The sequence below is a fragment of the Coturnix japonica genome, chromosome 4 (genome assembly GCF_054131305.1).
Source record: "Coturnix japonica strain WE chromosome 4, WE-NBRP24, whole genome shotgun sequence".
Classification (NCBI taxonomy): domain Eukaryota; kingdom Metazoa; phylum Chordata; class Aves; order Galliformes; family Phasianidae; genus Coturnix; species Coturnix japonica.
The window spans coordinates 66,242,554-66,267,766 of NC_140666.1; the positions used below are offsets into that span (position 1 = coordinate 66,242,554).

The 25,213-nt window shown below is 33.2% G+C and overlaps 1 protein-coding gene across 12 annotated transcripts in view; it reads left to right on the forward strand.

Moving 5' to 3' along the window:
- The window catches only part of SGCZ (sarcoglycan zeta), a 321,764-nt gene that overhangs the window by 176,263 nt on the left and 120,288 nt on the right, over positions 1 to 25,213 (forward strand). For 7 of the 12 annotated variants that reach the window (XR_014945428.1, XM_085545371.1, XM_085545373.1 and 4 more), the window contains one exon: positions 2,709 to 2,903. Coding sequence is in view for 8 of the 12 variants with exons in the window: in XM_085545371.1 (XP_085401497.1) it covers positions 2,709 to 2,903 (195 nt within the window). In the remaining 4 variants the exon portion in view is untranslated. The remainder of the gene's footprint in view (positions 1 to 2,708; positions 2,904 to 25,213) is intronic. The other 5 variants (XR_014945429.1, XM_085545376.1, XM_032444283.2 and 2 more) reach the window with 1 other exon arrangement.

Sequence of the window (25,213 nt, forward strand, 5' to 3'; positions counted from 1 at the left end):
TTCACTGAAAATTTCGAACTACTTCTGATCATTGTACTGATGTTTCAAACATTCAGTAACATTGTTAATTCAGTTCTACGCTCTTGGGAATGTAGACAGGCTTTTAAAAACACTTTTTAACCTGCTACTGAATAATTCTTTTCTCAAAGATAGGAGTATAAAGGCTTGTTTAATACGAAGGACTGCCAAGTGAATTCTGTTAGCTGACACTAGCAGAAAATCTAGGTCAGATTAGAGAACTTTCTGTCTCTAAACAATCCAAATTACAGCATTTGCTGCGGGGTTTTTGGAACTCTTGAGACATTCAACTTAGGCTTCTCAGAAAACTAAAATGAAATTGAGAACGTGAACTAGAAGAATTTTTAGACTAGCTCTATTTGCAGTGCCTTCAAATTTATATTGCCTCAAACAGCAACAACAAAAACAACAAAACAAAACACAGAAAGAAATGCCAAATTGAAAGGTAGTGGAATGAATGTAAATAATTCAGCTCTTCAGTCTTTTTACAGGTTTATCTTGTCTATAGAAAGATTTATTCCTCTCCCTCCTGAGCTTGTACTCCTCACATGTGCAATAATGCTGACAGAGATCTTGTTAATAAAGTGCTTTATGCTTTTAGAGTATGAAAGAAGAATGCATGTTTCATCTCTGAAAAAACATTATCGTTCTTGCAAATAATTTATTAACAATTTTTTGTTTCCACCTACATTACCCCATTCTCACAGAGACATCAGTCTTTATTGAATTGCCTGATTTACAAACAGGCATAAGTCATATCAACACTTGTAAACATTCTCTAATAACCTCTGCTGTTTCTGTTTACTAAGTGTTTAGCATCCCAGCTCTACAGTTTAAGATTATACTATCCAAATGTGTCTTTTACTCCTCCTCCTTTGTATTTTTTACTTCATAAGTAAACTGATGAAAATCATCTTACATGTTTGTATTCTTGAGTGAATTTTTCAAAAGTTCAGGATGAATGGAATCAGGGATGGTTTAAAGTATATGTAGAGCTGAGTGAGAGCTGGAAGTCTTTTTTGACTTAAAAAAAAAAGAAAAAAACCCAAACAATATAGAATTATTCTCCAATAATTAACAAGCCAGAGGTGTAATTAATTCCCCTTATCATTAACAGCAAATACTGGACTGTTTCTTATGTGTCAGACTAACAAATTTGTAATTAAGAACAACAATTCTATTTTTTTTTCTTTCTTTTTTCTTCCCCCCCCCCCCCCCCCCCCTTTCCTTAGTTTTGAGTCTGATTTTTTTTTTTCCCCCCAGGCATTAGAGAAGAAATGTTAGCCATTAAGACAAACTTGTGTTTGTCTAGAGAATTCTTTGCAAGGTATAACTGTTCTAAATGGTTTCATTAATACTTTTTAAGTAGGTTGCTACCCTAACTTTAACAATTATACCAACAATTTCATTGTCTTGATACAGTTTATTTGCTCCTTATCTTCCCTGCTTATCTTCCCTGTGTATTTTGCTGGTCTTTTGTTTTGTTTGTTTGTTTTTGTTTTGAAAGATTGGCTTTGTAAGACATAAGTGTTCTAAATAGTAAAATAGAAGTTTGAAAATGTAGAATACATCTGCTACATTCAGTAATTGTTCTCATCTGAGGTATCTATTCCAATAGCACATGGTGGACCAAAATGTCTATAGTCAAGATCATCAGCATGACTATAATCTAGATATCATATTCTATATTCTATGATCAATCAGTTTTGTGTTTGTTGTCATACTTGAAAAGATAAAAAGAAATATGGGAGTATATATATATATATATATATTTAGCTGATAAATATTCAGCTGTGATGTGATTAAATAGTTTACAGAGCTGTGATCGTTTCTGTTGTGTTGTTTCTGACATTTAGGGCAGCATAAGAATTTTTTTTAATTTCATTGTACTTATTGAATTATGTATTTCATGTATATTAGCTAAATTTGAATTTTTTCATTTTTCTATCATGTGCATCTATACTGCTCATAAGCAATATGCGCACCTTCAGTTTACAATTTTAAGATAGTAAAAGTTGAAGGAGCACTTAAATTTTATTTGTTTGAGACCCTCTTGTGTCATTTAATATTGTCAGTGATCATTTCATATTTCCTCTATTTTACCTGTACAAATATCATTAAATACATGTTAATATATCTGTATGTAAATAAATTGTATATGTAATGTACCAATCAGATTTCTTTTTTTGTGGGTGAACAGTTTTTGATATACTGTCAAGTTACATTGGTTTAATGAGATTCATGCAGCTCATGTTTTAAAAGTATTGAAGTAATTTTGCTCTTTTAGTGTTCTGGAAATTAAGTGAAAAGAAAGTTGAATGAAATAATGAAAAAAATTTAGGAAAGAGTAACATGATTTCTTAATAAATGATGTAAACATTTTTGCTGTGAATAGGGTTAGACCTCACAGACATTAAAATGGGCTTCAGAAGTAGATTATGAGACATAGAATACTTCAATTCTTTACACCTTTGGGGCGTAAGTGGTGAAATACACCAGATTCTACTAAGTACTTAGTTTATAGACATATGGCTTCTTCCTAACTAATACATCCCTTCTGTGCCCATAGAAACTGACTGCAGTATGTTTTCCAGATAATCTTCATGTAATAAAATCTGTAAAATACAGAGCTCTCATTGTCTGTTACCTATTTCTTTCTTTCTTTCTTTCTTTTTTTTTTTTTTTTCCAGATGACCCGAGAGCAGTATATTTTAGCAACACAGCAGAACAGCCTTCCAAGGACTGAAAATCCTCAATTTTACCCAGTAGGGATTTATGGATGGCGAAAGAGGTGCTTATACTTCTTTGTACTTCTGCTGTTGGTTACCATGATTGTTAACTTAGCAATGACAATATGGATTTTGAAGGTTATGAATTTCACAGTGGTAAGTATTACAGTGACTTTATGTATCCTATTTCTTTTAGTAATAAATTGTAGTTTCAAATATCTTTCTCACATTATGCAGAAATCCTGAATTTTTGGATTAGAAATGGCACATACTACTTATGCTTATATGTTTTCATATATTCTGATATAAGTGCAACGTTGCCATATTTTAGACACTAGAACAGGTTGCTCAGAGAAGCTATGGATGTTCTGACCCTGAAGATATTTTAGGCCCAGTTGAGTGGGGTCCGGAGCAGCCCAATCTAGTGGATGACAACCCTGCCCATGGCAGGGAAGTTGGAACTAGATTAACTTTTAAAAGATTCCTTATAACCCAAGCCACATTATGCATCTTTTATACTCTGATTCTGATTTGTTAACTATATCCTCCAAAAATGTACCTGGATCTTAGATTTTCCCATGGAAAAGTGTATTTTGGCTGATCTAAGTGTCTGTTGGTTACTTGCCACTACAGAGAGTGATCAGTAGGAGTTTGTTCTGTCTGTCCTGTATGCTATATTTTTTTCTGAAGAGAAAAATGAGTTAGCTGAGTTCAACCTGGGAGCATGCTTTCAGTTTAAGTCATTACTATTTTTTGAATTTACTGGTCCTTTGAACTCTGTTTCACCTAGATTACAGAAAACCAGTTTTGATATTGGTTAGATCAGGTTGGTGGGTATAAAAGCTAAAGGTTTTTATGAGTTGTTCTTCATCTGGAAACTATTATAACAATGAAATTTTTTAGTGTCTGTACTTCAAATGTACACCAACCTGATAAAATATCTGTGTTAGTTGAGAATGTTATCTGCCCAGCTGTTCCCAAAGCTTTAGTCAAGTAAAGGTGGTAGGTATGTTCTCTTACTGACTGTGATACAGTCTCTTTTGGTGTATCAGGATATTAAAATGGAGATTATACTATAATCAGTGTAGTTTCTCTCTCTCAATTTTGACCTTCAGAAGCAACCTTTTGATTTGCGTCACACATTTCAGTTCTCTGTTGGTTTCTGGGAAATATAAAACTACCAAAAACCAGAGTTAAATACGTCTGTTCTACACCTGATAATGCTCCATAATTCAAAGGATTACATGAGATCATTGCCTGGGGAGACTATTATACAGTTTCCAACAGTGGATAAGTATATTGTATTCATGTTTTGACAACTGTATGACTTCAATATTCATGAACTGGAGAATTTGATAGAAGTTTTTGTTTATTTCTATTTCTTCTAGCATAACATACTTGCAAAGCGTGACATCTACATAGGCTTTTGCTGTTCGTATTAGGAGCATGATTAGGTTAACTGTTGTCTTCAGCAAAACAGTCAGATATTTATCCAGAAGATAATTAATCATAGAAAATTAAAAACGTTAAGAAGATGTTTTAAATAATAGTGCAGTGTTTTTCTTTGTATGAAAGATTACATTACAATAAAACATTTGGGACTGCTGCTTCCATACCTGAGAAATGTTTGACCTTTCACGCTACAGAGACTAAAGAAGGCTCTGGGGAGACCTCTTGGTGGCCTTGCAGTGCCTGGAGGCATTCAAGGCCAGGCTTGATGTGGCTCTGGGCAGCCTGATCTAGTGGTGACCCTGCTGATAGTAAGGGGTTTGAAACTATTTCCAAAGAGTTTTGTAATTGAGACTAACAGAACACCTTTGCCCTCCTTTTTTTTTTTTTTTTTTTTTTTTCCCCCTTTCCTGTTTTTTAAAAAATCAAGTATTTCACATCAAAATATTTCCTGGTTTTGTTTAACAAAATGCATTGCTATAGGACTAATATTTTGCCTTCCAACTTTTATATTCGTACAATGATCTGTGGTTAAACTATTTCAGAAAACAGAACATGTAATATGGATAAGCAGTTTATGACATAAAAATGAATGCTCATATTTTATATTAATATATCTTATAACGTACTTATTTACTAAGGAATTGTTTAAAAAGATTGTAATTGATAAATAATTTAATGATATAAAGCTTTAGATTATAACTGTATATATATGATATCACTTAAAGCCAAAAGAATGAGAACATCTGTCCGTATTTTCTTCCGCTTGTATTAACATCTTTTCTTCAGATCCTGTTGTTAGTTTTGGATCATTTTGTTATTTTTCCATTGAAAAATACCCATATTCTAATCCTGGTATGTAATTTACTGGTTAGTATTCAGATTAATGTCTCCGTATGGGTTGAAGGATTGATTGATATAAGATGGTTACATTAAAATAATTAGTAAAATCTTTACACTTATGTCTACAAATATGCACACTTGAGCACTTCTGGGAAATTTCTGTCAAGTCTGAAGGAACTAAAGGGTTCACAAAAAGCCAGGGCATGGGCTTGTCATTGCTGCCTGACAGTTGTGCCAGTGTGCTTACTGCTGACTTTCTATTTTTAACTTTTCAGCTGAAGCTACTGGCCAGTTGGCACAATTTACACCTTTCTGAGTTGAAATTGTAGATTTTTTTTTAGTAGAGGAATTTTATGAATATAACAACTTTGCTTGTAAAAGTTATTTAAAAATACACTTTAAAAGAGGAAATTCAGATAATCCTCTTCTCTGAAGTGACATTGTGAAGTGACTTGAGACAACCAGCATCATACTTTGAGTCTTCTTTCTGACTGTGGAAGGTATTTAATACCAGTGCATTTACATGTTTTCAAGTACACACAAAGTTGTCATTTGATATTATTGTCTATTTGATATTACGTTATTTAATTGTATTAATTGTATTAATTAATACAACTTTACATTGATGTTGGGTTTTATTGAATTTTAAAAAAGTGTAATAGTAGGAATCCCTGCTGTTTTGGTCTGTGACTCAAATATATATATATGCTAGATAATACCAGAAACAAATTGTTTACAGGTTTTGGTTGTATCACTAGTTTTTTGTCTTCATATTCCGCATTCCAGCTAGAAATCGTTGTATGGGAAGATATGCTTGTTGTGTTACACATGTAAGAATGCAGTTGTACCGTTCAGGTATTTTCTGTTGCTGTAGTTGCTTGCACTGTTGCAGTCAATTTTTTCTGCTCTCATGGCATACTATCTCTGTATTGATACATGATAAACAACCCTCTTTCCAATTGCACTGAGTGAATTATTTTTACAATCAGGAATGAGGCAACTCATAATTTAGTTTGAAACAGAAATTATTTCTTACATAAACTTTGAACTTCTATTCAGATTCAAACATGTGCAGAGCATGAGCAGCTTTGGATTTCCTGTCATGTACTTGAAGCTCCCATACTCTGCTAGTTGACTGCTTAGCTCCGGCTCTGTATTTTGATAGCAGCTAGGTTGCATAATGTTTGAATGCTTGCCCTAAGATGCACATGCCAATCAGGCCTTCCTTTTATATGATTGCATGTGCAGATGCATGCAACTATTAAATAATCTCTGCATCATTATATTTTGCCCCTATATTCCTCCAGGATTATGGCTCTTAAAGTGGGTCTTTAGGCAATACAAAAATCTGTAGACCAGACAAGTTCATTTTCTTGTGCTGTGCTGCTTTTTGTTGTTGTTGTTGTTGTTGTTGCTGAAGAGCAAGGAAATCTTTCAGATATTTGACTTTCAGTGTTATTGGGGCTTATAAACATACAATTTGCTCATGACAGTACACTTCTAAATGGAAACAACAAGAAGAATTTTTCCATGTCTTAGCTGATTTTTGTTGAGACATCTCATTTGTAGCAGATTAGCATTTGAAATGTATGAACTAGATTAATTATAACTGTATTTATCTCTTCTTGATAATAATTTGCTTGTTTGACAAACAGACATCTTTCATTTACAAAGGCTGCAGTTGGTTTTTAGGTTTTGAATAAGTAGTATTATGACAGGATGGTATTGGCTGCTGCATTTTTAATAAATACGTTGTCACATCTGCATATTTCATTTATTTCAGTAGTAGTAGTTTCATGTGTTGTTATTAACTTAAACTGTAGAAAGGTCTCATTTTCAGAGGAACAAATCTTGGTTGAAATCCGTTACTCCACAGTCCTCAAACTTTTAGTTTTCAAGAACCTGATGTAGCACCTGGGGATGAATACAAGACAACTTGTGTTTCCCTTTTTTTTCCAGTCCAGAGCATACAATAAAATAATTAATTATTAATGATTAATAGACTTAGTCAAGATATCAGGAACCAAGATTCAAATTCATACAGTCTTCCACATTGATCATACGTAAATCGTAATATAGGTAAGTTATCCAACCTTCTGGTTGGATTTCAGATATTCCTATTTAATAGATATGAGTTCTGTCTTATCTTTTAACCCCAAATTTTAGATATCATCCCTATGATAAATTTTATTGAAAATTCCTATAAAATATTTGTATATTCTTATAAGGATATTTTCTGCTCAGATTTATAATTGCTTTGAAAAAAGTTTAGAAAATTAAAAGCTAGCAAAAATTTGCTGATACCAACATACATACACGCACAGATTGTTATTTATTTAATTGACTATGTACTGTTTCTAATTTCACTTCTAAACTTTTGTGTGATAGCACAGCCTTATGGAACTGGTGGCTTTTGGGGCAAATCTTATGTTGTCTTTCCTTCGGAATGAAAAAGGATGTGAGAACTTACTTTTGTCCTGTTTTGAGTGTGTTGCATATGTAGTTGCTGTTCAAACTACAATAATGAATTTGTTTCAAGTATTTCAAATGCTATCTAGTGTTTTTACCTCCTTTTCTAGATCTTACAGGGAAAATACAAATTCCATTCTAACCTATTGGTTCTAGTATAGTGTAGGCTTCATTTGCGGTTCAGAGACTAATGTGCGGAATCCTAAATAATTTCTACAAATCTTTTCTGTTACCTCCTTGCTTCTTTCTTTTCCTTCCTTTTTTTTTTTTTTTTTTCATGAAAATGAAGACATCAACATCTTTGAACCCACAGCCTGAAGGCTAGCTAGCTAGCTAATCTGAAATAAAATATACATCTATTATTTTTAACATACATGCATGACAACAGATCCCACAAATAGCCTAACATCACATGTATTGGTTAGATATTTTACAGTACAAGGCATCGTGTGCAAACACATCTTCCTTTTAAAAATTAGGAGGGTATTATCTAAAAAACTACTATTCAGCAAGACTTATTAGCAACTGTGAATTATTTTCATTTTACGTGCGAATTATGGAGGGTTCTGTTTCTATTTATCTATTTGTTTATTTATTTTTGATGCATGAATGCATCTTTTAAATATTTTATTTTGTTCCTGAGATCTGTATCTTCAGAATTCAGTGTTTTTTGTTATTGTTACAAATTATCTTTGAATAAGGAAATGTGGATTTTTCATTTTTATATTTATTTAGTTATGCAGATTTAATAGCAGAATATTAGTAAAGTTCCTTACAGAAAAATGGGACTAAATAATTCACACTCTACTGAATGCTGTAAAAATTGGATTTTTCTGCAGACACAATTTTTATTATTATTATTCAATTTTATCACAGTCTTGTATTTACAGCTTTGGTAAATCATCCTGTAGTATCTAAAACTTGAGTGCTTGGGGAAAATTGCCCATATACAATGTTTATTTTGCAAATAAGTATTGAGAACAAGAAGTTATTTGCCTGTTCAAGGTCAGTAGTTTTTTTGTTTGTTTGTTTGTTTCATTTTTCACTGCTTCAGATTTCTTTCATGAAGCAATAAAACTTATTAAGAGTACAAGAAGCAGAGATGTGTAACATGACTCTTTACCCTAGGTGAGCCATCCTGGTATGTCGAAGATAAATTTCCTTATGTCTCAAAAAAAAAAAAAAAAAAAAAAAAAGTGAGTTGGCCTCTATCATTGACCATTTGCTACAGTTAAGGTAACATTCACACAATATTTTTTTTGTGAGTTTTGATATTTGAAGTAAACGCTTATTGTTACTATGGAGAGTTTAAAATAAAACAACATCAACTTCAAACTTTGTGATAGGTTAGGTGAAATGAATATTTTATTTATCATATTTATATTCATTTATTTGTATTGATATTCAGTTGGTGGAGGTTTACCTTCTATTAAATAATAATGTGTTTTAGCTGAGTGCACAGTGTTTATTGGACAGCAATTCACTGAATAAATAGGTCAGAACAAGTATATCAGGAAACTTTACCAAATATTTTCTCTCATGAAAATGGAATTAACTTCCTTTCCATTACTGGTTTTTATTAGTGTTTCATGTGAAATATAATATGACATAAAAGTGAGTCTTTCAAGAAAAGATTATTTTGAATTCCTAAAAGTTTAGCAAAGAAAGCAGACTTAGATGAGCTCAATTTTGTTTCTTGAATAGCAGATAATTTGTAGAGAATTATTGATGTGAATTCATTTTTAACTGGAAGGAAAAGAAAAAATGTTAATTTTGCTTATTAGAGTTCAGAAACATTAACAACACAAACTCAGTAGATGAAAAAGAAAAAAGCCTGATGAGTCTGTGGCTGTCTTTGTCACAAATAGGGCAAATAAAGCAGTCTAAATTCTAAATTAATTTTATAGTTCTGGGCAAACAGCAATGCTTTAGGAGCAATTAGAAAGATATCAAATCACTTTTTCAAGCTTTAGTTGCTTAAAGACGGAAACAATCTGTATGAATAATGAAATGTCATGGTATCTTCTTTCCCTTCTATTTTTATGATTTATATGGTTATGCAGTATGGTAATAAATTACAGTCTGCGCTTGGAATCCTATATTCACTTGTACACAACTTCCATCCTAAAATCAATATGTCCAGGAGCATCTGTGATCAAAATTAGACCTAGGACATATGCAAGTTTTAATAAATAAGAAATAGAAAGATGAGAAAGAATAGGATATATATATGTATGAAATGTATCATATATATCAGATCATTTTTCTTATTAGTCAGAATATTGAATGTGAAGTTTGAGTCTCATGTGGGTTTGATTGCTGAAATTAAATGTTTTAAGTGGAAGTCATACAACAGTACCAACTTTTTATCAGAACTGTGAATAATGTGTGTGTGTGGTCTTCAAGGGACTAACAGAAGAATTAAAAATACCTTTGCCCAAATGTGCAGTACTAGTGGGATTTGAGATATATGTCTGGCATTCATACTTTACTGTATTTGTGATACAATCAAAAAATAAAAAGAAATCTTGCAAAAGTAGAATATAAATGATATTTCCAGCAGCAATACAATTAGTGGAACAACTAACAGATTGAAGTAATACAAAGGATCTTGACTGGAAAAGAAATTTGGCTGAGTTTTCTAGACAGATCTGGTCTAATGCATCTTGACTAAAGATTCATTATTACATACAACAGATTGGATACAGTGTGGCATGTGCCCATCATGCTAATCAAGCATTCAGTTCAGCTCTGATCTTGAGAAACTCAGAGTAAATTTCTTTATACTTAGCCATATACTTATCATGAAATGCTAAATCAGAGATTGAAACAGTGATTGAGCACTTGGTGGGAAGGCAGGGCCAACCCAGGGGAACTCAGCTGCATCAAATACACCTGAGTGACTGGAAGGGCAGAGCCAGTATCCACCCTTTCCCATATGTCATTTAAGGATTGGCAGTGGAGGTAGGGGTATCTTCCTGGAGGCTGCTGAGTATCTGTGGCTTTTTTAAGGTGAGTAGCTTATTTCTTTTTTATTTCTGTGCTCATAGTTGTTGCATTTGAGCATATCTTTACTTCCTACAGCCTCGGACCTTGATACTCTGCTATCGTTGCAGCGCTTTCCATTGTGCTATAGCAATGCAGTTAAGTTTAATAAATAATGAGGAGATTCCTCTAAGAATGTTGAGAATTTCAAATTTATTAACTCTCAAATAAAACAAACAACCAGAACTATATTTTGTCATTTGCAATGAGGTTTTTTGTTTGTTTGTTTGTTTGTTTTAATGCTGCACAGGCTCTTTTCTCATTTTATTAATTGTTTTTAGGTATATACAATTCATTTAAGCCATGTTTGAAATCTGGGCATTCTACAGGGGAGCAGTAGAGGAGACTACAATGTGTTTGCTCCATTAGATGAAGTGGCAATAAAGAATAAAAAAGCATTTGCTTGAAATAGTTATTGTCAAATTATTTGTTAAAATGCATGCTTGAATTTTTTTTTTACCAAATGAACTTGTTCTGTTTGCAGTAGTTACATAACAGGAAGAAATGTGCAATGTGAATAATTAAGAAAATAAAAATTTGCCTGTGATTTTGGGCAGACTTTTATAAGCTTTTCTGTACATAGAGGTATAAATTGTTTAGGTTTTGAGTTTTCTATTCTATTCATCCTTTTGTTTTCTTTCCTACTCTGTAATTGAACGGCTGAGTAAAAAGGGGGAGGGTGTTTTTTATGCTTAGCTGTATGTTGTCTTGCTCTAATTTTTGAATGATTTGCAAAGTGTTTTTAATTACTTTATGATTCAGTACCTAGCTTGACTACTTATTATCAATGTCTTGTGTGTAATTTTTAGATGAATATATTAGTATTCTTAAAAGAGCAACTAGTTTATTGGAAGAGCCATATGATTTTAAAATTAAAAGATGGTGGAATTACTCAAGATAGAATCCAGTGGTGTTCAACTATTATTTATTTATTTATTTATTTTCCCTCTGTGGTATCTTAGACGTTTTAGTGGAAAGAACCAGGAGGGCAGACAGTGCTTTTTTTATTTTCCATTTCAGTCACTGTGATGGGAAGTCTTGTTATTCTTTCTTGTTCAGGAAAGAAAACTTCTTCAAAAGAAATGATTGTTGTGGATACTTCAGCTGCAGTTACTACACAGAGATAACTGAAATGAGCTGTTTCCATTTTGCCATTTAGTGAATAGATCTCCTTAAGGATGGGTTGGAAATGAGAAGAATTAAAGCAGAAATAAAACACTGGGATAGAGATCAAGCTTTACCCTAAGCCTTTTTTACTGTTTTTAGAAATAAAAGCAACATTAGCATGATTTTACTCAGTATGAGAGTAAAGCTGTGTACTTTTTTTCCTTTTTTCTTGGCTACCCTGTGTCTCTATTCTCTCTGAAGAAATCCTATCTACATTTAGCTACTGAGGAATTCCCTTCGTCACGGTTACAAAAGGTTTATACTCTTTTCTAGAATGTAAATGGAATGAGGTGGACCACTAAAGTCCATGTAAGCCTGGGGGAGCGTGCTCTCATCACTTCTTACTTTTAATGGGTATGTTCTGACCTCTAGTTCTTACTATGAAATGTGGAAAATAAAATGTTCTGTTATTAATTGTTACCTGAGATTTAGCCAAACTGCTGAAGGGCCACAGATGCTCCTATTTTAAGATTTATTAATGCCATAATCTATGGCTCACTGAGGCTTAGCAAAGCATTTACGTTCAAGAAAATACAATTTAATGGCAGATGAGGGTCTTTATTACTATACAAATTTAAAAAAAAAAAACAAAACATTTTCATAGTCAGAAGGGAATTATGGATTTCTGAATCATGGTATAAATGAGTAAAATGATTTTAGATACTCTAAAGTTCAAGTGTGAACTGAATTACTTATGTAAAGCAAGAGTATGATGAATTACATGATACAAATTTTGATTGAGGAGGCTTATAAAGGCAAGCTATATAATGATTTCAAACATTCTTAAATCATTGCTTCAATGAATATGAAAATACATATGGATTATGCCATAGAGTACAGTGTGATCTGAGTTCCTCAAACAATTTGGCTGAAATATTCAGCCAAGCAATAAATATTCGCTGTCAGAAATTCTCAAGGATACATCTGAGCAAACATCGTTTAAGTGTTTTGCAATACTTTGTTCTGAAATTGTTTACTGGAGTATTGCTTTATCATTTAGCAAACTCCTAATGTACGAACTGCACACTGATATATATATATATATATATATATATATATATAAAATTACTTAACAGAAATTATGTAAAATTATTATTTAATTTTAATTAACTAAAATTAATTAATGTTCTGTCTGTTTTGCGAGAAACATTTTAAAAATTTCATATAAAAATGTAAGTTACCAGAATTTTAGAGTGTGTGCTTTCCTCTTGGCATTAGAGGGAATGAGTGCAAGATGGTTTGATTGCAGTGAAGGAATATAATGAAGTACAGGTTTATTTATTTCTCAAGCACATTATTTTCTCATTTATGCTGTTTGAGTAAGAAGAGAATTTCCTTTGGTGAAGTAGAAACATTTTTTCTTTTATTAAGATTGATTATTGAACAATGAAGTCCTTAATTTCAATATTGGTAAAAAGAAGCTTTTGGCTATCAGAAAACACTTGATTTTTTGGTGGTATTCTGTGGATTTTTGTCAGACTTTTTAGCCCTACTCTGCCTTCAGGGTAGTAAACAAACATACAAACAAACAAAAAAAACCTACTATAAATTAGCAAGTGTTTCTGGTGTTAATAAGCTTTATGGAAACAAGCTTTTGTTAGTTGAAAGGTTTTAGAAATTAAAGAGAAAAGGAATTGAGAATCTGGAAGGAAAAAAAAATGTAGAAAAAAGCAAAGACAGAAGAAAAAGGCAGAAGAAACTATACTAATGGGAAGGCAGTACATGCAACCATTTTTCTTTTTATTTCAAGAACTCTCTTGTGTGATTATGCATAATCTTATTGAGATCTTGTTTATCAGAAATAAATGTAGAAGTGTTTTTTTGGAGTGGTTCTGGAATTCATTTACACGATTTTACTGAATACACTGTATTGAATTTCATTAACAGCAGCATCTTGTTTAAACTGTCTCTGAGATTCACTCCTAGAAGAAATACGTTCTTATCCATTATGATTACTTTCCATGTAGCAGGTAAATTCTAACATACTAGTAATAAGTCATCTATATGAGTTTTATAATACTCCTATAGAAGTTTGTGTGCATTCATTAGCAGGGAGACATCAAGTATTCAGTGCGTTCATTTTTATATGATTTATGGGTTTAAATATATATTGAAATATTTAAGTACGCTAGAAGTGCGTGAAGTATCTAGAAACCAATCATTAGTGGATTCTTTATTACTTTGCCCAATTAATGAATGGCTATAAATTTTGTATTAATTTAGAAATGCATTTGGACTCCAACCGTTATGATCTTTCATAATTTGATGGTGACATAAAGTAAAAACAATTACTGGGTGCCTGAAAGATTTTAGAAATATTTATTACTCATAGTAAAACTATCTCTAAGCTTTACTGTAGTGTTGTTAATATTATGTTACTGAAATAAAAAGGTCTTTTAACAAGGTATGGGTTGAGGCTCATAGCAATGTGGGACGAAAGAGAGGAGAATGCAATTAGAGTCTTGAAAATGAGCGGAATTAGAAGGGAGAAAAGGGAAAGAGAAAAGAAAATGATCTCTTCAGTCTAAATGATGTTGACAGTTTCTAGATCTTGATCTGAAACTTATTAGAATAATAAGTGGATTGTTAAAATGTAGAATAATTGGTGAGACAAAACACAGTTTGATGGATTAGCACAGAATTATTGAAGCTGAGTGTCCTATGTTTTCCTGAGAAACATTTATGTGAATTTAGGAACAGAGGTTGGTTAATAAGAGATATCTGATTTTCATATTCAAGAGGACCCCTGGCATTCTGTATATGAGGTCAAAGGATTTCTGAAGTTTATGTCAGCAGGAGCAAACGACGCATAAGTTGATGGCTCAAATCAGGTGCGTGTCTGGCATTTCAGCATGTCTCAGATCATCATAGGTTTGAGTTTAAAATACAAGGGTTAGTAGAGAATGCCTGAACTGCCAGATGATGTGTAATTTTGCTGGCTTTAAGATATGTTGTATAATCTGTAGTAATTTGTCATTCCCTTTATTTGATTACTCAGGGTAGAAACTATTATTGCGATTTACCTTTTATCATGGAGAATTAATTTCAACCAAATTATAATGCATGTTTTTGGAAGGGATATACGCTAATAAATGGTTAATTATATTTTTTATTACATAAGAAAAATAATGATTCATCCAAGTGAGGATCCAATTTTCATTTAGGAAATGAGTAGTCTTTTTCTCTGTCTGAATGATTTACATACTGGTTTTTAACATTGATCTTTTTAAATATGAGTATTCAACCAAACCTTGTGTGTTTTAGGATATGGTAGTTGTTGTAGTTATGGAGATGTTTGTCTGTAGCTACTTTATAATGTGCACTTTTTCTACGGATATGGGGGAAGAGATTTAAGGTAGTAGAGAATGGTTCAAAGTCCCTGTTCCTTCCTTAATTACATATTTATCACATTTTACGTAAGACAAAAATAGAGCATATTTCTGACAACTGCAAATAGTGTGTGAGTGTACATGGAAATAATGAAGTAGTGCTTCCCTTGTGATCTTCATGTTACCAGTCAGTAGGTTCAGAGATTTTGAGGGAAAGGCATTGTCTTTTTGTAGTTAGAGATGGGATTTAGAGATAAAGAACACATCTCACAGTAAAGTAAAAAGCAGAAAAAAAATTGGCTCTAGTTCCTTCCTTCATGAAGTCTAACACTTTTGGATCTTGAATTGTCAGGAAAAAAATATAAGAGGAAAAGTTAAAAATAGCACGCATAGAAAAATTGCCATCATGGTAGGAAAAAAACAAAACAAAAACAAAAAAAAACCACAAAAAAGATAAGGAACAACACATCAGGTAGCACAGAATATAATCAAATACTAGCAGTTACAACATTAGAAGTTACTGGCAAAAAAAAAGAAACCAAAATAATGAACATTAATACTGGACAATTTTATACAGGATCCATTTATTAAAATGAAAAAATAAATCCTACTTTATATTCTCACTTTCCCTCTCTAAGGGAAAAACTTGTGTATGCTGGCAGATGATGATGAAATGGAGAAAGTCATTTGTGTTGTAGAATAACTGCTACAGTCCCAAGCTTCTCTTAAAGCAGTGATTTATTCATACAGTGCATTATGTTATTCAAGGACATACAGTATTTATTATGCTATAAAGCATCACAGAAAAGAAACAGCAGGAGTTGCCAGCAAAACTGTGTTTGTTGCAGTGATGTTCCAGTTAATATTATGAGCTAGATTGAAAGATTTCTTGGTGTGCCAGTCTAGCTATCCAGAGCAGCAACCTTGGATACAAAACAAGCCAGAAAGCATGCCAGCAGGAGAACAGGACCTTTTGAGAAGCAAATGAAGTAGCAGCGGAAACTTTAGGCCACCAGTGCTACCTTTTGATGTATATATACATATATCTATACATATATATATATATATATTTTTTTCTTTTGGTGTGTTTTTGTGTGAATGACAGTATGTAAATAGACCAAAGTAATGTGGTTTTTTTTTTTTTTTTTTTTTTTTTTTTTTTTTTTTTTTGTTATTTGCTGAACTGCTATAATCTGTAGTTTACTCTGGAATCTTTATTTTTCCATTTTTGCTCTTGTACCTAATTGGATCAAAATTGTAATGTTATTGCAAACTTGAGAAAATATAATTGTGAGTAGGACCTTTGTATTAGCAACAATGATATCATGGAGGAATACTGTGGGTGTTGGATGGTGTTTTGGGTGTTTTGGATTATCCTTCATGGGCCTTGATATCTTGCCCTGTCTTCTTTATCATGAAACTATGATGATGTCTTGTATACTCCTGTACATCTGGTTGATAACTTCTGACCTTTTTTGATACTTCCTGGATGCGAGAAGAAGGTAACTACAGCCTTCAAAGAAACTGGAGTTACTACTAAGTAATTAAGCCTGTACTCTTAATTATCAGTTATCCTGTACTTTCCCTGAGAAGGTGGGTAAAACTGTGCATAAATAGAGATAGGTTCTAACCCGAAGAAATGGAGTATGCAAAACCTTTCAACAAACTGCAATGATCATAGTAGGAACAATATGCATCCATAAGAAAGGACTATGCCCCTTCTCCTTGTGAAATTCCTGTCAGCATTTCATTAATGCAAGTAGTTTCACTCTTGTTAATGTGCATTGTTATGAAGTGATAGAGGATGGGAATGAAAAATGCTACTGTTACACAAACTAGGCTTTTCCCTTCATGTGTATGTCTAGAATTTAAGAACATCCAAAATCAAGTTATTTGTTGAGCTCTCTGTTCTCCCAGTGCCCTGCTCACTACAATCCACTCACCGCGGAAGTGTAAGTTGTTTTTATCGTTAAATTACTTGGTTTAAAATTTACTAAAGCTTAGTATATGGAATAAATGATCTTGCTGATTAAAAGACAATGAGAAGAAAATATATTATGAATCAGGCAAGGCCGGTCTTAATTCATATGACTCTGTATATCCTGTTTATGTGCTTTGTTTTCTTTATGTTGAAATGAAAAAAAGGTACTTTTGGTGGCTTAATTTCCAGTATGTGTCTTGGGTTAGATGTTATCACATACCTTGTCCTTCAGCTGTCAGTTTGCTGAAGATCCATTATAAAATATTTGTTGTTTTTTCTAATGGAAGAAAGTTTTCAATAAGGAAAATATACTTTCCTATTAGGCAGGGGGACTCACAGAATCATTTAGGTTGGAAAAGACCTCTAAGATCATCTAGTCCATCCGTCCCATCCATCCACCTACCTTCAACATGCCTAATAAACCACGTCCCTAAATATTACATCTACCTTTTCCTTAGCATCTTTTCCTTTTTTTTTTTTTTTTTTTTCCCCTTTTGTTTCAGTCTTCTATTCCACTCACGTCAGTTTAACAAAAACAGTTTTATTTATTGTTTTGAATTTGTGGGTGAAATTTAATCCACAAGCACCCTTTAGATAGATAGAGGGATGGTAGCAGGTGATGTATCTCTGTAGGACTTATTCCGTAATATTATGATGTTTATGGAGTGACAATCAAAATACCTTGAACAGGCAGTTCATACCGAGTATGGTAAAACCACATCTGGAAAAAAGAATATAATTAATGCCATGTTTATGCATGCATTAAACTATGCAAAATATGTTTTACAATTATCACAGTTAAGGTTTCCTTGTCAAATCAGGTTGCGTGATCACCATATTTAAAAAAAAATAAAATAAATACATTAATGGAAATTTTAGGTTCCAGTTGGGAGAACATTTGTCACAAAATCATAGTTCCTTTTCAGACCTCCATTCTGATCTCTAGTTCTAAAGGGGAACTTGCAGTATTTTTTCAGCAAACTATTATTGGGAATAAAATTGTCAGAACTGAGAGATGCAGAAAGAATCAGCTCAGATGAAATACTGGGTTTATGATACTAATGTTTTTCTCACTTCTCTTTCTTGGCTTACCAGTAACTTTTAAAGGTAATAACTTTTCCTCTCTCTCAGTTCCTCCAAAGTGAATTACACTTATTTTCTTGTTAGTACTTGGGGAGCAGAAAAGACTTTAACCATATTCATCTTTCACATCTCATCTAACTTACTGTCATAATTACCATTCAGTTGAATCAATTATACTCACTTTATATTTGCTTCTCTTACAGGTCTGAATAAAGAAGTAGGTTTTTCCCTTGCTTTCATGTTTTCTCTTCTACTCTCCTTATTTCTTCTCAGCAAGTCTCTGAGGAGGGGAAGTAGAGTGTGGTGCCAGTTTCTTATCCTTGTTGCTGTTGATAGAATGCATAGGAATGGCATAAAAGGATGTATCAGTGGAGATTTAGATTGAATGTGAGGTAAAATTTCTGTACTGTGAAGGTTAAGCATTTGAACAGTTTTACTAGAGAGGTGGTTGATGCCCCAAGCTTGTTAATGTTCAAGAAACATTTGGACCATGTCTTCAGTAGTGATTTAACTTTGTGTTAGTCATGAAGTAGTTGAACTGATTTTTGAAGCTCTCTTCCAACTGAACTATTTTCTTCTATAGAGTCTGATAAAGACGTTGATTAGAGTTTTGGTGCTTCCTCATCCCCAGTATAAATAATATTAAGAATTCTAGATGAGTTCTGGTGTTTGTCTATGGCCATCACAGTAAAAAGATCTCATAACTACAGACAATGCTTGCATAGCAGGCAATTTATGGCTTTTCTTGGAGGATATGTAATTTAAAAATTAAATTCAAATAAGCTGTTGTCAACTTAATACAAGTTTTACAAGAAAGACTATGGGATCAGTTTTTATTCATCTCCTTTGTCAGTTTTACAAAACTCAGAATCTTCAGTACATGATTCCTGTAATTCAGATTAAGCTATATAATTTGAAATTTAATAAGGATCAAGTGCATATTTAGAAAGACAGTACTGAGCACCATGATTTTCATTAGTGTTACATCACCTTTTCTAAAGTACATTAAAGGTTTCTCATTTATATTAAATTGAAACAAGAATCTGTTCCATAGAAACTTACCAGCAACTGCTGTGAATTCAGTGACTTCAGGATTCCCCTTGTAAAAGAAGTGATAACTTTTTAGTATAGACAAATATGGGAAAATAAAATGCACTGACTCTCCAATTATCTCACATATTGATCTGAGAAGACATTAAGTAGTATTTATTTTATCTACTTTAAAAACAAAGTGGTAGAGACTTAAAAGGACCATAGTGATGGGCTAGTTTGAACCCCCCTGCTATGTGCAGGGTTGCCAGTTAATAGATCAGGCTGCCCAAAGCCACATCCAGCCTGACCTTGAATGCCTTCAGGGAGGGGGCATCCACAACCTCCTTAGGCAACGTGTTCATATGGGAAGATAATTGCATATGGTGAAATATACCAATATACTCTGTACCTAAGAAATAGATTAATATTTTCAGTGGATGATACGTAAGACAGTTTCTTAGAGTTCTAATTGTGCCAAATCTTTAAGCAGTTCAATATATATCATTATATATTGGACCAAAGTTAATGGCATGACTTTCAATAGTGTAAAGTGTCAGGTCCTGCGTTTTGGTAACAACAACCCCGTGCAACCCTATAGGCTTGGGTAGGTATGGCTGAAAAGCTGCCTGATGGAAAGGGACCTTAGTGTGCTGATGGGCAGTCAGCTTAATATGAGCCAGCAGTGTGCCCAGGTGGCCAAGAAAGCTGATGGCATCCTGGCTTGTATCAGGAATGGTGTGGTGAGCAGGACTAGGGAAGTCGTCCTGTATTTGGCATTGATGCGGCCTCACCTTGAGTACTGTGTTCAGTTTTGGACACCTCAGTACAGGGAGGACATGGAGGTACTGGAGCAAGTCCAGAGAAGGCCAATGAGGCTTGTAAAGGGCTTGGAAAATCAGCACTATGAGGAGAGGCTGAGGGTGCTGGGGCTGTTTAGTCTGGGGAAAAGGAGGCTGAGGGGAGACCTTATTGCTCTCTTCCATTATCTCAAAGGTGCTTACAGGTCTATTCTCACAGGTGACAGGATGAGGGGAAATGGTCTCAAGTTGCGCCAAAGTATAAAGAATAAAATTTTGCACTTTGGTATGGTAATAATCATTTTCCTACAAACACTTTGTAATGTTACCTTTAATAACAAAGTAGTGACTTCAGTATACATGGTGATAATAGGATTTATTTGAGTGTTGCAGTGTTGCCTAAATGTAGATTTATAGAACTGTGTTTTTGTGCTTTCTGGAAGTTTTGCAAAACTGAATTAAAGAGTGTTCAGAAACTTTGTGGCATTAGAAATTTTTTTGCAATGCTTTTCATGGAATTAATTCAACTTATACAATGTTAGAATTCAGAATAATTTAACTCAACAGCTAAGTGAAGTTGGAGGATGAAAACATAGGGATCTTAAGTTAATTGTTCTAACTGAAATTATTTTTTTCAGGCCAATGAATGCTTTGCTTCAATAAAATGATAGTAAGTTCTGACCTTAACATTTTGGAATAATTAGTGAAGAGGAAATAGAATAATCAAAGATTCTAGAAATTCAGGCTTTTAACGATTTTAGTGTAATGGCTTTTCAGTGTATGCAATTTATGTGGCAATTATCTAATAATGGAAGAAAATTTACTCCTAATCAAACAGTCATAAATAGTGATGCAAGTTCTGGTAAAATAATAAATGTCTTAAGTAGTTTTTTTTGTTTTTTTTTTTTCCTAAACAGTGCTATTCGATTACTTAATTTGATGCAATAGCAAACATTTCCAGTGTTTTTTTAACTGCTTGACAGACTTAAGAAAAGTGCACTTAAAATCCCTAAAATTTAACAGCGTATGTGAATGTACAGAATTTGCAGCTTGAGTTACATACTACGTCTAAACATCAGGTGACTGGAAAATATTAGATGTCATTCACTCTGTGGATATTTGCTATGCACTGGAGTATTACTTACTGTTCTTTACTCTGAATGTTTTCTCCAAAAACATTTCAACTGTGACATGAAATAAAGATTTAAAATAATGATTTATAATATAGTTTTAAAAGTATGAAGTTTTCTTTATATAATTTACAGGGCACTGGCATTTTTCAAGTCTATTAGCCTTTGTGAGGACTTTCCTTATGAACATCCCTGATGAGTTTTTTTTCTGAATGTTTACGAAGTGCTCATAAGTATTAATCAAATTTAACAGGATATAAAATTCATCTAGATAAGGTATCATCTTTTATCTCTTTAAAATTATTGTTCCTATGTTTGAAAAGGTCATTTTTCACTGAGAAATTCAGTGACAATTGGCATTTTCCTTTCAGAAGTATTTATTCTCTACTCAGTAGATTAAAAATTATTTACAAGGAATAAATTGGTAAAAACTTCTGCACGGACTCTGTTTTAGTGGGGGAGGTGGTTGGACTAGATGGTCTGCAGAGGACCGTTCCAACCCCATGATTTTATATCTGCACGTAATAAGTATATGGCAATTTACTAATCTCTTTGTATATACTACTGCTTTATATACATTAAAGCACATTTTTATACATCTGAGGTAATAAATCAGTAGGCTTCTATACGCTGTCTGAATTAATTATCTGTCTGTACTGCAGATGCATTAATGCTAAAGTGTACTAAAGGAAAGAACAAGTTTAGAACCCCTTTCCATGTCTGTTGTTCTATGTCACTTCATGATTCGGTTAATTGGACAGTCACTAACGGTTTTAAAGTAAGGCAGACTTAGGTTAGGAAAAAAATTCTTGATTATGAGACTGGTGAGATAGTGGAACAGGTTACCCAGGGAAGTTGTTGCCCTGCCTCTTGAAGCAATCAAGACCCTGGGCAGACTGATCTAGTGGTAGGTGTGCCTGTCCACAGCAGGTTGTAACCATGACATAAGCACACAATGTCATGCTGTTACTGTGTGAATAAGAGCAAAGTGTAAGTTTTCAGTGTAATGACTATCAGACAAAAAGCTTGAGATTTATTTATTTGAGTAAAAAGAAGTCCTCTTTAGTCATATGATGTTTCTTGTTAGCATCTTTCTCTCACTTGTTTTCTCTCTGATTGTTCCTGTGATACTGATGATTTGGATAATTTTCCAGTTTCCCTATGCAGTCCATGTTTCCTCATGCAGTTCACATGCCCATATTTTGGCTAGTAGTATACAATGGGAGTCCATATACAAAATACAAAAACTGTGCTAAGATAAACAGCATAATTTATTGAACCAATCTTTCGATTTGTAGAGTCATTTGCTTTGGTCAAATTTGATTTCAAAAATTACATTTTTGTCCAGTTTGTCCTTCAGTTGGAATATTTAATGTAGTTGTTACTATGAATGAGTTTAACACATAAATTTAAAATATTAAAATAGAGATTGAATCTTAAGTCTCTCAATAGACTGAACACTGTTTGTTTTTGCAAGGGAACATATTGTGCTTACTGTTAGCTTTTAATATTTTAATGAGTTACATTTAAATTCTCCCTCTGCAGGAACTGGGGTTTGAGGAATAGATTACAAGTAAATGAGAAGTAAAGTAATATGTTAATAATTAATGCCAGTGTGCTGCTTAGTAGATCTTAAATTAATAAAATAGCCTCAGGGAAGCCCCTTTGTATTACATCTTAAACTGAGATTGTGAATAACACTGTGTAGCATGGTGGTGCTTGATTTTGAACGTGTTACCAGAAACACAGCAAATTAGCAGCCTCTAAACATCCTCCTATATATCTTGATGACTTGTTATGCTTTGAGTACAGTAAATCTTCAGAGTGGTATACATATTACATAATATAGCCAATACACTATGGAAGTATATAGGAGGTCAAATGATTTGTCCCTTGTATTAATAATACAAAGAAATTTTGGGAAATGAAAGCTGCTTGATCTCCTGAAATGAGAATACAGTAAGTTATGTAATCAAAACAGTAAATTCAACTGATATGCTTTTAATATTTATTACTAGTTGAAATTGAAGCCATTTTAACTTGTTTTGCTATTATCTAAAAACAAATTTATAAGAAAAAAAAAAAAAAAAAAAAAAACAACCTTCCAAGATACTAGATATGACTAGATCAAAGGAGAAAGTATGTCTTAAAGAGTAACTCAATATTTTAGGAATGTGAATCAGTAAAGTGCCTTAGCAATCTAAGACTCGTGCTGTTGGTAATGTAATTAACTGCCTGTACCTCATTTCTGTAACTATTTTCGCAGATGACTTTCATTTCAGATAAATAATCATCAGTTGATGATTTTGTTGTTGTTTTTTTTTTTTTTTTTTTTTGTTTAATAAGATCAAAGAAGTTAGAACAGGGATTTCTGATTATAAAATAAATCTCTTAATCACTAACGCTTTTACCGACTTTGTGGGACAAATATTTGAACTTGTCTTACATGGAGACAGAGTATATTCACCCTATATGCAGCTGCATAAGCATCTTAAAATTTATTGTTATCTGCTGGGATCATCTTTAAAAATGATAAGAACTTTGCAGCTGCACAGATTATTATTAATTTAATTTACATTTGTGGATGCCTTATGTTTGTTAGAAATAGAACACAAAATATTATTAGAGTTTATGTGGGTGGAGGAATTTGCCAAATGAGTTCTCCACTTGGAGTGAGGAAGAAAGATCCTGGAAGGATTTGGTGTAGACTCCAGTTTTTGATCAAATCATACTTCTAAGCTTTATGAAAACAGTACAGTAGTGTTTTCTTACAAATAGAAGTAGAAAATCCTGTTAATTAGCACTATATCATTGACATCAGAGTAAATCATAGAGTGACAGACTGTCTTGGGTTGGAAGGGACCTCAAAGATCACCTGGTTCCAATCCCCACTCCTTTGGTATGATTTTCCCTCACCAGATCAAGCTGCCTTGGGCTACATTCAAACTAACCTTGAGCACCTCAAGCATTGGGGCATCCACAACTTTTCTGGGCAGCCTGTTCCAGTTCCTTCCACTATGTTCAATTACCATTTCTGCTGCTGAGGTATAGAGGAGACACTCAAATGTATATATTTGCATATTCTGGAGAGGTCTGACCTTCCTATGATCTACTTCACCTAATAGTAGCAGGGACTGCTTGTTCTGTGTTCCCTGTCAGCCTCAAGGACAGTCTTTATGTCTCCTTTCTTCTCCTGGACTTCTTGGAATGAGTAGGATACCTCTTTCCTGTCTATATGGAAGGGGAACTATCTGAAAGGAACTATGTGGACCACAAAGAGACAGAATGAAATGTAACCATGAGTAGAAAAGCAAGAGTGTCTGTGGAGACAGGAGGGAGATGTTGGGTAGCACAGAAGAAATTTGCAGAGCTAGAAGGAAAGGTAAAACAGTGGTGTACAGGGACAAAAAGTCTCACGCTACCTCCCAGAATCCCCAAATGGTCTTCACAGTCCTATTTTTTTGTATATTGGTTTCACTACTCATGAGTAACTGATAATAGCATTTCAAATTGTGAAGATGATACTCCTTTACTCCTTATTATACTTTCTAACAGGAATTGTTAATAAAGGTTATCCAAAGTATTTTAAAGGTTATTGAAATGTTAAGGAAGTTCTTCCTACTATATTTTGTGACACAGAATGTTATTATTCTGGTACAGTGTTTTTCTGTTTTTAGAAAATGAGTTCATTATAAAAATACTTCATATTTGGTATCTTGTTCAAAGCCACCAAATATCTAAGTATTTGAGTGACAACGACATCTGCAAATTAGAAGCAGAAGTAAATTAATCTTTCAGAATATATAAAAAGAACAGAAAGGAAAAGCTAAAAATGAGTGATATTTCCAAATCTGATTCTTTCTGATATATAAATAGTCACTCTGTACCTTCTCTACCTTGCCAAATGCTTCAGTGGTAACAGAAAATTCTAGTGTAATTGCTAAGAAGATGACACTTCTGTATTGCACAGAAATGAAGCGGGACAGAATATTGATGGGAAGATTCAACTTCTGTTGCTTTACCATCAACATCTGCCTCTGATGTCATTGGCCAATATAATAAGGCATTACTTTCAGAGCAGGCCTCATATATACTAGAAGGTATTAGCACCACGTAACCTCTTGATTGGAACTTCTCCAAA